The sequence below is a fragment of the Natator depressus genome, chromosome 1 (genome assembly GCF_965152275.1).
Source record: "Natator depressus isolate rNatDep1 chromosome 1, rNatDep2.hap1, whole genome shotgun sequence".
Lineage (NCBI taxonomy): Eukaryota > Metazoa > Chordata > Testudines > Cheloniidae > Natator > Natator depressus.
The window spans coordinates 42609020-42622943 of NC_134234.1; the positions used below are offsets into that span (position 1 = coordinate 42609020).

At 47.6% G+C, this 13924-nt stretch overlaps 1 protein-coding gene across 1 annotated transcript; it reads left to right on the forward strand.

The window, feature by feature from the left end:
- The first annotated feature begins 1751 nt into the window (after positions 1-1751).
- LOC141984370 (uncharacterized) lies at positions 1752-12032 on the forward strand. The gene is made up of 3 exons (XM_074947743.1): positions 1752-2589; positions 3168-3627; positions 11942-12032. The coding sequence occupies exons 1-3, from the start codon at positions 2007-2009 to the stop codon at positions 12030-12032; spliced, it is 1134 nt and encodes a 377-aa protein (XP_074803844.1). The 5' UTR covers positions 1752-2006.
- The last annotated feature ends 1892 nt before the right edge of the window (positions 12033-13924 follow it).

Sequence of the window (13924 nt, forward strand, 5' to 3'; positions counted from 1 at the left end):
ATATTGAGTTGTAGCATAAAACAGGCTCCTAAAGGGTGTGTCTGTGAAGCACACCTGTGCTGCTTTATTCCTCTAGGTTAGTTCTTTGTATTCCCATTTATATTTAGCACATTCAAGAGTACCCAAAAGCCAGGCAAAGGGTGGGGAGAGCAAACAAATTCAAGACTAGCTTTGAACTCAAGCAGCCCCTGGCAATGTCAACAAGCCACAGACATGCATTGCATGAACACTTAAAATGGGAAGGGTGTGATGATAGTTGCGTCTGTCCTAAGGTATATTTGTTATACCTCTAGTGTTTTTTTTAAAAACCTGATAGAGAGATATGCAAGCCGGTCACTTTAAAATCCTTGGGTAACATTTTTAAAAATGGCTAAGTGATTTGGGAATTTTAGTCCTATTTTCAAAAGTGATATTTAGGAACTTAAATCCCAGACACAGGCTCCTAAATGTCTAAGGGACTTCTGAAAATTGGACTTTTACCTCTTGCCTTAAAAAACAAGACATAAGTCCCCTAAAAGCTCCCATTGGAATGAAAGATTTTCTGTTTTCTGTTGAAAAGAGATAGCTAGTGGGTTAAAAATCTGCAGGTCAGACTTATTCTACACAGCGGCATACTAGAGATGGTTTTGCCCCATAGCAACTAAGCTGTTTAAACTCTCCTTCCTCTTTAGCTCAAAAGGCTGGAGTATTGGTGATGGATCCAAAGGTTCCTAGTTCAAATCCCAGCAGGTATTAATTCCTGCCACCATCTCACATACCCCTCAAGGAACATTCATTCAGCTAATTAAATAGGCTGCTTTTAAAAAGTGTTTATGGAAAAATGGTCCCTTCTCATTCAAAAGATTCCATATGTAACTTTGGGTTATATCTGCCTACTTTACTAACCAAGGGGATTTTTGGCCTGGTCTACATACAGTTTTTGTTCTGGTATAACTATACTGGTGAGGTGAATGATTTTATTTTTACTGAAATAGTTACACGCCCCACTTGGATGCAGTTATACTGCCTGATACTAGTATACCGATACTAGCTTTATGACATGCTGGGGTGCAATCCGGACCTGTGAGGGCCTGTGTCACCACTTGCCCTGCAACCCGCATTGCCTCACAATGCTTTGCTGCTGCACTTCCCAACCTGGGTTGATCACAACCAGCCTACAATCATGCAAGTCACACCCTGAGTGTCTGTGTACAGTCACAGTCCTGGTCCAGCAGCCCTGCCCCAGCAGCCTGTCAGCAAACACCAGCCACATTTTGGCTTCTAGCTGCCCTGGTTACTACTTGCGGGGTGACCCCAATGCACACACAGTCCCGGATTTTCGCCAAAAAACGTGTCTTTTGTACTGCACAGCCCTCTCTGGACACCTAAGACAGAGCAGGCCCTTCACATATTTGAAGAGTTCCCCCCAAGCATGCCATGTTTTTTTTTTTAACCTTTCCTCATGGGTCAGGTTTTCTAAACCTTTTATCTTTTTTGTGGCTCTCCTCTGGACTCTCTCCAATTTGTCCTCCAATCTTTCTTAGACAAATTAATAATTAAAAATATTTTTGTGAGGCAGCAATGTTCCCACTCTCTTTCAGTTAAAATGTATGCAAATTTACTGTCTCTCCTGCAGTTTGGGCTCATTGGTTACTCAGGACCAGTATCTTAGCCCTGGTCTACACTAGGACTTTAGGTCGAATTTAGCAGCATTAAATCGATGTAAACCTGCACCCGTCCACACGATGAAGCCCTTTATTTCGACTTAAAGGGCTCTTAAAATCGATTTCCTTACTCCACCCCTGACAAGTGGATTAGCGCTTAAATCGGCCTTGCCGGGTCGAATTTGGGGTACTGTGGACACAATTCGACGGTATTGGCCTCCGGGAGCTATCCCAGAGTGCTCCATTTTGACCGCTCTGGACAGCACTCTCAACTCAGATGCACTGGCCAGGTAGACAGGAAAAGAACCGCGAACTTTTGAATCTCATTTCCTGTTTGGCCAGCGTGGCAAGCTGCAGGTGACCATGCAGAGCTCATCAGCAGAGGTGACCATGATGGAGTCTCAGAATCGCAAAAGAGCTCCAGCATGGACTGAACGGGAGGTACGGGATCTGATCGCTGTATGGGGAGAGGAATCCGTGCTATCAGAACTCCGTTCCAGTTTTCGAAATGCCAAAACCTTTGTCAAGATCTCCCAGGGCATGAAGGACAGAGGCCATAACAGGGACCCGAAGCAGTGCCGCGTGAAACTGAAGGAGCTGAGGCAAGCCTACCAGAAAACCAGAGAGGCGAACGGCCGCTCCGGGTCAGAGCCCCAAACATGCCGCTTCTATGATGAGCTGCATGCCATTTTAGGGGGTTCAGCCACCACTACCCCAGCCGTGTTGTTTGACTCCTTCAATGGAGATGGAGGCAATACGGAAGCAGGTTTTGGGGACGAAGAAGATGATGATGATGACGAGGTTGTAGATAGCTCACAGCAAGCAAGCGGAGAAACCGGTTTTCCCGACAGCCAGGAACTGTTTCTCACCCTGGACCTGGAGCCAGTACCCCCTGAACCCACCCAAGGCTGCCTCCTGGACCCAGCAGGCGGAGAAGGGACCTCCGGTGAGTGTACCTTTTAAAATACTATACATGGTTTAAAAGCAAACATGTGAAAGGATTACTTTGCCCTGGCATTCGCGGCTCTCCTGGATATACTCCCAAAGCCTTTGCAAAAGGTTTCTGGGGAGGGCAGACTTATTGCGTCCTTCATGGTAGGACACTTTACCACTCCAGGCCAGTAACACGTACTTGGGAATCATTTACAACAAAGCATTGCAGTGTATGTTTGCTGGCGTTCAAGCAACATCCGTTCGTGTGTTATCCTCAGGAGAGTGAGATATAATCCATGGTCACCTGGTTGAAATAGGGTGCTTTTCTTCAGGGGACACTCAGAGGAGCCCATTCCTGCTGGGCTGTTTGCCTGCGGCTGAACAGAAATGTTCCCTGCTGTTAGCCACAGGGAGGGGGGAGGGTTGAGGGGGTAGCCACGCGGTGGGGGGAGGCAAAATGCGACCTTGTAACGACAGCACATGTGCTATGTATGTAATGTTAACAGCAAGGTTTACCCTGAAAGAGTGTAGCCAGTGTTTTATAAAATGTGTCTTTTTAAATACCGTTGTCCCTTTTCTTTTCTCCACCAGCTGCATGTGTTTCAATGATCACAGGATCTTCTCCTTCCCAGAGGCTAGTGAAGATTAGAAAGAAAAAAAAACGCACTCGAGATGAAATGTTCTCCGAGCTCATGCTGTCCTCCCACACTGACAGAGCACAGACGAATGCGTGGAGGCAAATAATGTCAGACTGCAGGAAAGCACAAAATGACCAGGAGGAGAGGTGGCGGGCTGAAGAGAGTAAGTGGCGGGCTGAAGAGAGTAAGTGGCGGGCTGAAGAGAGGGCTGAAGCTCGAATGTGGCGGCAGCGTGATGAGAGGAGGCAGGATTCAATGCTGAGGCTGCTGGAGGACCAAACCAGTATGCTCCAGTGTATGGTTGAGCTGCAGCAAAGGCAGCTGGAGCACAGACTGCCACTACAGCCCCTGTGTAACCAACCGCCCTCCTCCCCAAGTTCCATAGCCTCCACACCCAGACGCCCAAGAACGCGGTGGGTGGCCACCGGCCAACCAGCCACTCCACCACAGAGGATTGTCCAAAAAAAAGAAGGCTGTCATTCAATAAATTTTAAAGTTGTAAACTTTTAAAGTGCTGTGTGGCATTTTCCTTCCCTCCTCCACCACCCCTCCTGGGCTACCTTGGTAGTCATCCCTCTATTTGTGTGATGAATGAATAAAGAATGCATGAATGTGAAGCAACAATGACTTTATTGCCTCTGCAAGAGGTGATCAAAGGGAGGAGGGGAGGGTGGTTAGCTTACAAGGAAGTAGAGTGAACCAAGGGGCGGGGGGTTTCATCAAGGAGAAACAAACAGAACTTTCACACCGTAGCCTGGCCAGTCATGAAACTGGTTTTCAAAGCCTCTCTGATGCGTACCGCACCCTCCTGTGCTCTTCTAACCACCCTGGTGTCTGGCTGCGCGTAACCAGCAGCCAGGTGATTTGCCTCAACCTCCCACCCCGCCATAAACGTCTCCCCCTTACTCTCACAGATATTGTGGAGCACACAGCAAGCAGTAATAACAGTGGGAATATTGGTTTCGCTGAGGTCTAAGTGAGTCAGTAAACTGCGCCAGCGCGCCTTTAAACGTCCAAATGCACATTCTACCACCATTCTGCACTTGCTCAGCCTGTAGTTGAACAGCTCCTGACTGCTGTCCAGGCTGCCTGTGTACGGCTTCATGAGCCATGGCATTAAGGGGTAGGCTGGGTCCCCAAGGATACATATAGGCATTTCAACATCACCAACAGTTATTTTCTGGTCTGGGAATAAAGTCCCTTCTTGAAGCTTTTGAAACAGACCACAGTTCCTGAAGATGCGAGCGTCATGTACCTTTCCCAGCCATCCCACGTTGATGCTGGTGAAACGTCCCTTGTGATCCACCAGAGCTTGCAGCACTATTGAAAAGTACCCCTTGCGGTTTATGTACTCGCCGGCTTGGTGCTCCGGTGCCAAGATAGGGATATGGGTTCCGTCTATGGCCCCACCACAGTTAGGGAATCCCATTGCAGCAAAGCCATCCACTATGACCTGCACATTTCCCAGGGTCACTACCCTTGATATCAGCAGATCTTTGATTGCGTGGGCTACTTGCATCACAGCAGCCCCCACAGTAGATTTGCCCACTCCAAATTGATTCCCAACTGACCGGTAGCTGTCTGGCGTTGCAAGCTTCCACAGGGCTATCGCCACTCGCTTCTCAACTGTGAGGGCTGCTCTCATCTTGGTATTCATGCGCTTCAGGGCAGGGGAAAGCAAGTCACAAAGTTCCATGAAAGTGCCCTTACGCATGCGAAAGTTTCGCAGCCACTGGGAATCGTCCCAGACCTGCAACACTATGCGGTCCCACCAGTCTGTACTTGTTTCCCGAGCCCAGAATCGGCGTTCCACAGCATGAACCTGCCCCATTAGCACCATTATGCATGCATTGGCAGGGCCCATGCTTTCAGAGAAATCTGTGTCCATGTCCTGATCACTCACGTGACCGCGCTGACGTCGCCTCCTCGCCCGGTAGCGCTTTGCCAGGTTCTGGTGCTGCATATACTGCTGGATAATGCGTGTGGTGTTTAATGTGCTCCTAATTGCCAAAGTGAGCTGAGCGGACTCCATGCTTGCCTTGGTATGGCGTCCGCACAGAAAAAAGGCGCGGAATGATTGTCTGCCGTTGCTCTGACGGAGGGAGGGGCGACTGACGACACGGCTTACAGGGTTGGCTTCAGGAGGCTAAAATCCACAAAGGGGGTGGCTTTACATCAAGGAGTAGTTCAGGCAGGACTTCACGGAGGGTTCCAATAAGAAATGGTGCACCTAAGTTATTGTTCTTATTGGAACAAGGAGGTTAGCCTGGCCTCTGATTGATACATGGCTAGATCTACCTCGCTGCACCTTCTCTGTGAGTGACTGCAGTGTGACCTAGAGGAATGAGTCCCCTAGACAGGGGAGGAGGCAAATGAGTACAAAACAAATCTGGTCTATTTCTTGTTTTGATCCACTCCATCTATCTTTTACATCTTTGGCTGGCAGCAGACGGTGCAGAAGGACTGCAAGCCATCCACATCTTATGGCTGCTCGGCAGAAGATGGTACAGTACGACTGCTAGCCATCCTCATCTCTTGCCTGCCTGGCAGAAGATGGCACAGTACGATTGCTAGCCATCGTCATCTCTTGCCTGCCCGGCAGAAGATGGTACAATACGATTGCTAGCCATCGTCATCTCTTGCCTGCCCGGCAGAAGATGGTACAATACGACTGCTAGCAATCCGTATTGCCTGCCTGCTCACCATTAGACGGTTCAATATGACTGACTGCAGGACTAAAGAGAATGACCTGGTCAAGTCACCAAAAATTTAACTCAGGAAAAAAGGCGCGAAACAATTGTCTGCCCTTGCCTTCACAGAGGGAGGGAGGGAACGGGGGCCGGACAATATGTACCCAGAACCACCCGCGACAACCACCCGCGACAAACCGCGTTTTAGCCCTATCAGAGTGCTCCATTGGGCTGCTCTGGACAGCACTCTCAACTCAGATGCACGATTGTTTGCCGTTGCTCTGACGCAGGGAGGGGCGACTGAGGACACGGCTTACAGGGTTGACTTCACGGAGGGTTCCAATAAGAAATGGTGCACCTAAGTTATTGTTCTTATTGGAACAAGGAGGTTAGCCTGGCCTCTGATTGATACATGGCTAGATCTACCTCGCTGCACCTTCTCTGTGCGTGACTGCAGTGTGACCTAGAGGAATGAGTCCCCTAGACAGGGGAGAAGGCAAATGAGTACAAAACAAATCTGGTCTATTTCTTGTTTTGATCCACTCCATCTATCTTTTACATCTTTGGCTGGCAGCAGACGGTGCAGAAGGACATATTGCCTGCCTGCTCACCATAAGACGGTTCAATAGGACTGACTGCCGGACTAAAGAGAATGACCTGGTCAAGTCACCAAAAATTTAGTCCCTGCGCCCATGTCTGCCCAGGCGCTCCTGATCGACCTCACACAGGCAACCAGGAGTACCTCGGACATGACGAGGATGGCTACCAGTCGTATTGTACTGTCTGCTACCAGAAGGCAATGGGTTGCTGCTACTGTGTAGCAATGCCGTACCGCGTCTGCCAGCACCCAGGAGACATACGGTGACGGTTACCTGAGCGGGCTCCATGCTTGCGGTGGTATGGCGTCCGCACAGGTAACTCAGGAAAAAAGGCGCGAAACAATTGTCTGCCCTTGCCTTCACGGAGGGAGGGAGGGAAGGGGGGGACTGACGATATGTACCCAGAACCACCCGCGACAATGTTTCAGCCCCATCAGGCATTGGGATCTCAACCCAGAATTCCAATGGGCAGCGGAGACTGCGGGAACTGTGGGATAGCTACCCACAGTGCAACGCTCCGGAAGTCGACTCTAGCCTCGGTACTGTGGAAGCACGCCGCCGAGTTAATGCACTTAATGCACTTCTGTGGGGACACACACACTCGAATATATAAAACCGATTTCTAAAAAACCGACTTCTATAAATTCGACCTTATTCCGTAGTGTAGACATACCCTTAGAAAAAGATCTGCCTAAGCTTTCTCCCCCTACCCAGCTCTTCCTAGGGTTTCCTGAAAGACCTCCAAACCTCTGGCTCTTGCTCCCTTTCATATCTGGGTGGAGTTATGAAGCATGTACCTGCCACAATGGATGAAATTTTTGCCCTGCTGAACTCATTTGGAGTCTTGCCATTGATTTAATTGGGCCTGGATTTCACCCAAAGACTAAGCAGAACTTTCTTAGCAACTTTATGCAGGTATCAGAGTAGCGGCCGTGTTAGTCTGTATCCGCTTATGCTCAGATAAATTTGTTAGTCTCTAAGGTGCCACAAGTCCTCCTTTTCTTTATGCAGGTACTATCTCCTGCTAACAGAGTGAGTGAAGGGTAGATCCTGCCAACCTGCTGCACCATCTTAGGTCACAGATGGGGCAGAATAGCTGGACATGATGTTTCTGAGATGAGAATGGAGTAGGTAGGAAACAAAATGACTCATTCTCACTCAGCAGCATGTGCAATGATTCTTAGTAGCAGAACATAGTGTAAGTGAAAGGAGTTTGATTGGTAGTCTGGGGAGGCATATGACTCATTTTCTTCTACCACAGCTTCCCAAGCCCTTCTCCCAAATGCAGTTAAGAGATATGTCTTGATGTGCACGCAACTGAGAAGACTCTTTTAATAGTTACTTATCTTACCTTCATGTATTCTCCACCCATGGCATGTGCTCCCACACTGGCCCTACAAAAGTTGAATTGGGCCACGTGGGCCCAATCAGCTAATTAGGCTGCAAATGCAGGGGGGCTTTAGGTTGGAGGTAGCTAATTAGAGAGAAGCTGACCTGTGAGGGACAGGTGGGGCTTCTACAAAAGACAGGAAATTGGAATCAGAAGGAGCTGTAGGGAAGAAGTTTGCAGTCACTTGGCGGGGGGGGGGGGAAGTGCTGCAGAGATGAGTTGCCTAAGGTTACTCCCTGGGAAGAGGGAGTGAAAAGACTGGTAAACCAAAGGAGTGGGGAGGGCCAGGAGGTATGGAAGCAGCTCAGGGAAAGGCAGAGAATGGAGCTTGGCTGTGGTGTAGAGGGTCCCTGAGCTGGAACCTGGAGGCTGGGTCCAGGTTCCCCTGCCAGGCACTGCAGGAGTAGCACTGTGAGGCAGTGAAACAGAAGACTTCCTGAGACTTCATGACACATCTCCTACCTGTCCCACCCCTCTGTAAGGGGAAACCACTGTAGTTATCTGTGTGGAGGGCTGAGTCACAGAAAGGATGCTGCAGTTCCTGGAGCAAGAGAGGGGCTGCAGAGAACAAACTGATGGGGTGTAACCATGGAAGGGGCATTGGCCTGATCAAGCTAATCCCATAGCCACCAATAGGCGGTGCCATCCAGCAGTGAGTAGAACAGTGGTTTTCAACTGTCTTTCAGTTGTGGACTCCTAAAAATTTTGGAATGTAGGTGCAGTCCCCTTTGGAAATCTTGGACAGTCTGTGGATCCTCAGGGGTCTGCGGACCCACAGGTTGAAAGCCACTGGAGCAGAGCAAGTCCATCACATCTCCACTGTGGGTTATGCATGGGCTCCATGTGCCTAGAGCTGGAGAATTCTGAAAGCAGTGTCCGTCGGCCCACAGGTGCACCCTTGCTTTCCTCATGCCTCCAACTGAGGAGATAAAGGGCAGGGCGGGCTGACAGCCTCTAGAGTTCCTTCTCTTCTCAGTTGCCAACCCAAGTAAGTCCCAAAGCAGAGGGGAAGTACGGCAGGTAGCGGAATACAGAGAGGGACCACACCTCTCGAAGAATCTCCAGTTATTATAAGGGAAGTAACTTTCTCATCTTCTTTGAGCGCTGGTCCCTACGTGTACTCCAGCGTGGGTGACTGACAAGCAGTACTCTCAAGTAGGAGGAGGGTGCAAGGATGCAGGCAGCAGAGCTGTTTGAAGGACTGACGTTCCAAAGGATATATCCCAAAGTGGCGGAGTCCTATACTAGTGTGTATTGTCTCGAGAACAAATGGATGGAAGTCCATGTAGCTGCCTTACAAATGTCAACCAAAGGCACCTCCTGAAGCGATACTGTAGATGTCCTTTGTAGAGTGAGCCCTCACCCTCTGTGCGGGGAGGAAGGCAAGACAATTCCTACAGTAAGATACAACACAAGATCCACTTAGAGATCTGCTATGGCAATAAAGAGTCTGGGAGATTTATAGTCACTTGTATTCTGTGTAGACATAAGCAGATCTCCTCCCCCAATGTATGAAGTTTTGGTGGGGAAAAACCCACAGGTAAGTGGATAGGCTTGTTTGTGTGGAACTCTGAAACCACCTTGGAAATTAATTTAGGATGTATTTGTAATGATACTTTGTCCTTATAGAATACAATGTATGGTGGATCTGCCATTTGGTCTCCCAATTCACCTACCCTCCTGGCTGAGGTGATAGCCGCAAAGAATGCAACTTTCCTGGATAGATGAGATATGGAACATGTAGCTAATGGCTCACTGGGAGGCTTAGTGGAAGCTGACAGCACAAGGTTCAAGTCCCAGTGAGGGGTAGGCTTCCTTACTATTGGAAAGATTTTAATTAGGCCCTTTAAGAACCTGATGGACAACAGGTGAGTGAAGCCCAATTACCCCCTGATGGCATGCACTGACTGCTGCCAGATGGACTTGTATAGAACTGAGGGAAAGGGCAGCCATTTTCGAAGAAAGATGATAGTCCAAAATGGAGGGAATATCCAGTGATTCAGGAGATATGCGCTTCTGATACACCAAGAGATAGAGATGAGCCCGACTGTTGTGAAGGGCTTTGGAATATGCTTGCTCGGAAACGAACCCCAATAAACATCGCATTGTCTGCACTTTGGACTTCTGGTCTTTTGCTGCTTGCTGTCTGCGTGAAAGAACCAGGGAAGTGGGAGGGTGAAGGGAAAGCCCTCTAACAGCATCAACTTCTGATTGAAATGCAGTTCTGGCCACCAGCTTGCCTTCATCAATAAGAGCCTAGCAATGAGCTCTGTTCTGTTGTGGTTGTCTACAAAATCCGAGAATTGTGAGTAGTTGAGATAATTGTTCTTAGCCAACAGCCCTCAATACTTCCTATACAAAGCTGAAGGCTACTAGAAGTGAATACTTTTCTTCTAGATGTTCAGCCTCCTTGTCAAAAGGCGTAGGTTTAATGTGTTGTGTCTAGCTCAGTCCATGGCTGCCTGGTCCATCAGAATTCAGAGCTGGGTGGCTAAAAAGAAACCCCCTGGGTTGGGACAAAATATTTCCTTGCCCTCTTGAAGGTAGGGGCACATGTGGCTGGCATATGTAAAACTGTTCTAGCAGGTTCTAGACTACTTTCATTGATGGGAAATGCTATTTGAGTGGATTTAGTGGTTGGCTGAATATCTAGGAGCTGGTGCTCTGGAGTGCTTCTGCCACCCTGCGTAATAACTCCTGAAATAGTTTAGGGATGTCCGGTGGGAACAGAGATGCCGGAGTGACTGTTTTATCAGGAGACAAAGAATTTCACCAGTTTCAGAGGAACAAGTTTAAAGTCCTCATCTTCAGCAAGGTCAGGAAAAAGTTCCCTCAAAGGGGAATGGGGATACATTCCCTGGCAGAACACACGGATTCTGTATATCTGGCATATGGGCGTCATGTTCCCCAGTATGGCCACTATGCCAGATCTGGAGGGGGTTGTTGAGGTCCCCAAGACATGGGCTACCAGCAGTCCCAAGGTGAGTGCTGGGGAGGAGGTTCATACCAGGAGGCTTTAGATCTCGTTGGGCTAACAGCTCTCAGCAGAGGAGATGGTGGGTGTTCTGATGGCTTGGATTCTCCCCAGGAGGAGGAGAAAAGATCCAAATCCACTGGCAGTGCTGATGCTGGAAAGCCATAGATGGAAGAGGGGGTAGATTTCTGTCCAAGGTAGCATCCTTTTGTGGAGTCAGCCTCCCTCAATAGGGAATATCCTGATGATGGGGGAAGAGCAAAGACATCTTCCAGTGTGGTATAAGTCTGTGACCACCCTGGAGTGAGAGGCATCCTTATACAAAAGGGGTTGATGGAGGGAGACTTCATGTTGCTACTGTCAGCGGTGGCCGCTCTAATTACACTGGAACCGACAGATCCCAAGATTTCAGCTTTGATGGATCCAGTGGAAGAGTGCCGCTGTAATGGGGTTTGATACTGAAGGAGCCCTGGCTTTATGGGCTTTAGAATCCTGGCTCTGGGACTTAGCACTCCTTAGAAGCTGACCATGTAGGTTTGCTTGACTTATGTGGCGTTGTGCAGACAATTTCTTAGCCAACTTAGAAGGCAACCTACTCTTGTTTGTATGAGTGTTCTCTGCCTTCCTGACAAGACCCTGATGAGGAGGTCTGTGGGTATAAGCTCCCCTATAGCAGAGTTGGACCTCATAATGGGAAGTGCTGTCAGTATAGGAACAGGTGGTAGTGGACAGTACAAAGCTGCTTAAAGCTTCTTGGTATGTCTGGATCTCCTTCAGCAAGGCTGGGTTATGTATTTTCAATCTTCCATCCTGAAGTTTGCTACTTTGCTTCTGAGTGGGAGAAAATGACAGCTAAAATATGCTCTGATTAGGTCATAAAGACATTATTAGCCTCCAAGAAGAAATGTACAGATAATGTGTATATATAGGGATATGGATCTTCTTCAGAAATGGCTTTCAGAACCAAGTGGTGAGAAAATACTGTATTATTTTTGGGATCAAAAATCCATGGCGATGATCTCATGGCCCTTATCAAAGAGAGACATTACTTTCTTTTTTGAATTTGGTGACTAGGCTGTTTGCCGCCTTCCAGACTTTTCTGCTTTTTGATGCTGCCATGATTGTTGATGATGATGCACTTTATAAAGTTATCTTTGTCTTGTGAGTGAGTCAGAAGTTGTTGAGGCTCATCTTATCTCCCTCTTCTAGCTATTTTAAGCAGTTTGATGCTCACTGCTTTGGCCCCATCCCTTCAGCTCTTTGTTGATTGTTTCCCTGGAGGAGGCCTGGAGATGTGAGTCCTGCATCATAGAGTGATTTGGGGTGCACCAGACTAGAGCAGTTCCTAGGTCCTGTGGCATGATGGGGTGTACTCCATACCTCTTCAGGAAGGATCCTAGTTGTCTATCCTGATTGTGTATAGCATTCTGAGGTGGAACATTGCCCACAAGAAATTCTTTGTACAGGTAACCAATTATCCCTCCCTGCTATAAGATGAGTTCGTCTGGAGGATTTCCTTGATAGTTGGATCTGACATATTAAGCCCTTGATTTTGGTAAATCACTTCTGGGACAGAGACTCTTCCAACAGAGGTGCCCCTTAGAACAGTCAGGTGGATAAGGCACTGAGTAGGGGAAAGGTGGCTTTTTTTTTTTTTGAATGTTGTTTATCACAAACTCATGTTTCATTAGAACTCTCATCATGGCTTCTTTGTAGTGCTTTAAAGAACCAGTGATCCAGGAATGGATTGAATCTGTTTCAGGGTTACCAGAATTGTCTTCAAAAAAAGAAAAGGAGTACTTGTGGCACCTTAGAGACTAACAAATTTATTTGAGCATAAGCTTTTGTGAGCTACAGCTCACTTCATCAGATGCATGCAGTGGAAAATACAGTAGGGGGATTTTATATACACAGAGAACATGAAACAATGGTTGTTACCATACACACTGTAATGAGAGTGATCAGGTAAGGTGAGCTATTACCACCAGGAGAGGAAAAAAAAAATCTTTTGTAGTGATAATCAAAGTGGGCCATTTCCAGCAGTTGACAAGAACGTGTGAGGAACAGTAGTGGGGGGGAAATAAACATGGGGAAATAGTTTTACTTTGTGTATGCATCCGATGAAGTGAGCTATAGCTCATAAAAGCTTACGCTCAAATAAATTTGTTAGTCTCTAAGGTGTCACAAGTACTCCTGTTCTTTTTGTGGATACAGACTAACACGGGCTGTCAAGGTTCCTCCCCCACTCTGAACGCTAGGGTACAGATGTGGGGACCTGCATGAAAACCTCCTAAGCTTATCTTTACCAACTTAGGTCAAAACTTCCCCAAGGTACAAAATATTCCACCCTTTGTCCTTGGATTGGCCACTACCACCACCAAACAAATACTGGTTACTGGGGAAGAGCTGTTTGGAAACATCTTTCCCCCCAAATACTTCCCAAAACCTTGCACCCCACTTCCTGGACAAGGTTTGGTAAAAAGCCTCACCAATTTGCCTAGGTGACTACAGACCCAGACCCTTGGATCTTAAGAACAATGAACAATCCTCCCAACACTTGCACCCCCCCCTTTCCTGGGAAATGTTGGATAAAAATCCTCACCAATTGGCATAGGTGACCACAGACCCAAACCCTTGGATCTGAGAACAATGAAAAAGCATTCAGTTTTCTTACAAGAAGACTTTTAATAGAAATTGGAGTAAATAGAAGTAAAGAAATCCCCTCTGTAAAATCAGGATGGTAGATACCTTACAGGGTAATTAGATTCAAAACATAGAGAATCCCTCTAGGCAAAACCTTAAGTTACAAACAAGATACACAGACAGAAATAGTTATTCTGTTCAGCACAATTCTTTTCTCAGCCATTTAAAGAAATCATAATCTAACGCATACCTAGCTAGATTACTTACTAAAAGTTCTAAGACTCCATTCCTGGTCTATCCCCGACAAAAGCAGCATATAGACAGACAGAGACCCTTTGTTTCTTTCCCTCCTCCCAGCTTTTGAAATTATCTTGTCTCCTCATTGGTCATTTTGGTCAGGTGCCAGCGAGGTTA